The sequence below is a fragment of the Phytophthora parasitica genome, assembly GCF_000247585.1.
Source record: "Phytophthora parasitica INRA-310 unplaced genomic scaffold supercont2.92, whole genome shotgun sequence".
In the NCBI taxonomy this organism is placed as follows: domain Eukaryota; phylum Oomycota; class Peronosporomycetes; order Peronosporales; family Peronosporaceae; genus Phytophthora; species Phytophthora nicotianae.
Genome location: NW_008649078.1, coordinates 187,175 through 189,764, shown reverse-complemented (window position 1 = coordinate 189,764; position 2,590 = coordinate 187,175). Strand labels below are relative to the sequence as shown.

Below are 2,590 nucleotides of genomic sequence, written 5' to 3'. Positions count from 1 at the left end.
AATGGTAGAGTAGAAAATATGTATGCAACCTACCGGCGCTGTCTCGAGCTGCGGAGTTGCCCTTAAGTAGGTCGGCGACGTTGCCACGTTGGGAGATCTGCAGCTCCTCTTGAGGCTGAACCTGAGCCCCAGCCACCGTAGAGGCCTGGATCGCCCTCGTGGAGCTGGCGAACACAGGACGAGCACTACGGGGCAGAATTTGAGAGCCGACGTGGAACATGGTGGTCGATTGAGGCAGAAAGCTCAAATTGTTCGGAGAGACTGTACCAGAGGAATCTGCGGCCAGGATCACGGCCCAGTCCAGGGACAACGGCAGATTGCGCTGTACCTTTGCTAGTGATGATGGCCACCTCGCCTGGGTTGCAAAAGAAGGTGGTTGCTCAAGTGAGAGGACAAAACACTAGCGATAAGTATGAGGTCACTTGACGAGACACTGAATCTGAGGACAGTGTACATGTACAAGCTCTAAAGAAATTACAGACCATAGTGAAACCAAGTGTTCTGCCTTGATGACGGCTTGGCAAGATTACGCTGCCCCGATGATGGCCACCCCCTCCGTAACGGAGTCCGTTGCCAAGATGGACGCGCTATGATCACTAGGACCTCACCTTGATGCAGTCTCACTTGCGCAGCTTAAGCAAGAGCGACTTGTTGCCCTTAAGTTTCTTCTGGAGCTGCATGACACCGAACAGCAGGGCTTCGGCAGTCGGAGGACACCCTGGCACGTAGATGTCCACCGGGATGATGCGATTCACACCTCGCACCACGGAGTATGAGTAGTGGTAGTAACCGCCACCGTTCGCGCAGCTTCCCATCGAGATGACGAACTTTGGCTCGGGCATTTGGTCGTAAATGCGACGGAGGGCAGGCGCCATCTTGTTGGTGACGGTGCCAGCGACGATCATGACGTCGGTGCATCGAGGCGACGCACGGAAGAGCAGACCCATACGCTCAAAGTCGTAACGGGAGCCGGCTTTGGGGGTACAGTTAGCTGTGGTGAATTGGACACAGAACCAAGAGGCAGCGTACCGGTGTGCATCATCTCGACGGCGCAGCAGGCCAGTCCAAAGGATAGAGGCCACAAGGAGCTCTTTTTACTCCAGTTCATCAAGTCGTCGAGGCGAGACATGACGTACTCTTCAGACCACAAGGCGTTTGTTAGAAGCGAAGCACAGCTAACACCTTTCCATGGGACGTACCAGCTCCATTTCGCGCTACAGCATTGCCAGCAAGAAGATCTCCGATGTCACCACGTTGCTGAAGCGCAGACTCGCTCGCCACAGTTGAAGTCGTGTGGAAGACACGATCGCAACTAGCGACTCCAGTTGTAGGCGTTGACACGCCACGTCGAAGAAGTTTTGAGCCAGCGCGCAACATGAACTTTAAACCAGCTACCTGGGTTCTCAAGAATGTGCTCTGGTCTCGAGGAGGCTACAGCGGATATGGCCTCAAGGCCTACCAATTTGTAGCCCTCCGTTTACTCGCGACGACGATGATGTCAAGCTACTAGGAACAGGCCAATGAAGTTCGAGCTTGTTTCGTTCAGACAACTCAGCATTGAACTTTCAACGATCCAAGTGATTACTGCATGGAACTCAACATGGTTCATTACCGGTATCTACACCGCGGCCAGGAGGTACGTAATTATGGTAGACACATGTGGTGTAGTGTTCATCCAGATTCATTTTGCTTTTGTCTTCTCTCAACGTTATACAGATGCTCGGTACAGCATTATCTCCCTGAGCCAAGCAAGCCAACGCCGAGTGTCTACTTCCTCAACTTGAGCAACAGCGACTTGTTGCCCTTGACCTTCTTCTGAAGCTGCATGAGACCGAACAGCAGCGCTTCGGCTGTGGGCGGGCAGCCGGGCACGTAGATATCCACGGGGATGACACGGTCCACGCCGCGCACCACAGCGTACGAGTAGTGATAGTAGCCACCACCATTGGCACAACTGCCCATGGAGACCACGTATCGCGGCTCGGGCATCTGGTCGTACACGCGACGCAGAGCCGGCGCCATCTTGTTGGTAAGCGTTCCAGCGACGATCATCACGTCCGTCTGACGCGGCGACGCACGGAACACCATACCCATACGCTCGAAATCGTAACGAGAACCAGCTGCAATGTGGAGATAAGCGTTAGCTTGAGAAGCAGCGAGAAAGAGGACACACGACGTACCGGAGTGCATCATTTCGACGGCGCAGCAGGCCAGACCGAACGTGATGGGCCACAGCGAGCTCTTGCGACCCCAGTTCACCAGATCATCGACGCGGGACACGACGTACTCTATGAGGGGATAATTATTACGGTTAAAAGGCATCTACAGGTCGAGGGATTGTCTGGAGAAGGACGTACCGACGCCGTTGCGGGCAGTGGCGTTGCCGGCCAGCAGCTCCTGGATGTTGCCGCGCTCGGCGGGAGCCGAGGACGTAGAGGTGGCGGGAACCGCCGAGGCGCAGCGGACGGCGGGCGTCCGGGCCAGAGCTCCTGAGCGGCGCACGAGAGACAGCATGGTGGGCTACAGAGGTCGATCGATTCTAGCCGCCCGCTAGGGAGGCCACAACCACCAAAATACCTGTGAAAGACGA

At 55.5% G+C, this 2,590-nt stretch overlaps 3 protein-coding genes across 3 annotated transcripts; all 3 read right to left on the bottom strand.

Moving 5' to 3' along the window:
- Positions 1–33: 33 nt before the first annotated feature.
- On the bottom strand, positions 34–235 carry PPTG_24415 (hypothetical protein; the record flags this gene model as incomplete). The annotated part of the gene is made up of 1 exon (XM_008917004.1): positions 34–235. A coding segment is annotated over exon 1 (186 nt), but the record flags the coding sequence as incomplete, so codon positions are not given.
- Positions 236–620: 385 nt separating this feature from the next.
- PPTG_18760 (NADH-ubiquinone oxidoreductase 20 kDa subunit, mitochondrial) lies at positions 621–1,377 on the bottom strand (the record flags this gene model as incomplete). Its single annotated transcript, XM_008916998.1, has 3 exons — positions 621–973; positions 1,030–1,137; positions 1,200–1,377. The coding sequence occupies 3 exons, from the start codon at positions 1,375–1,377 to the stop codon at positions 621–623; spliced, it is 639 nt and encodes a 212-aa protein (XP_008915246.1).
- Positions 1,378–1,767: 390 nt separating this feature from the next.
- On the bottom strand, positions 1,768–2,514 carry PPTG_18759 (hypothetical protein; the record flags this gene model as incomplete). Its single annotated transcript, XM_008916997.1, has 3 exons — positions 1,768–2,120; positions 2,181–2,288; positions 2,358–2,514. 3 exons carry the CDS (start codon positions 2,512–2,514, stop codon positions 1,768–1,770), a joined length of 618 nt encoding a protein of 205 aa, XP_008915245.1.
- Positions 2,515–2,590: the final 76 nt, after the last annotated feature.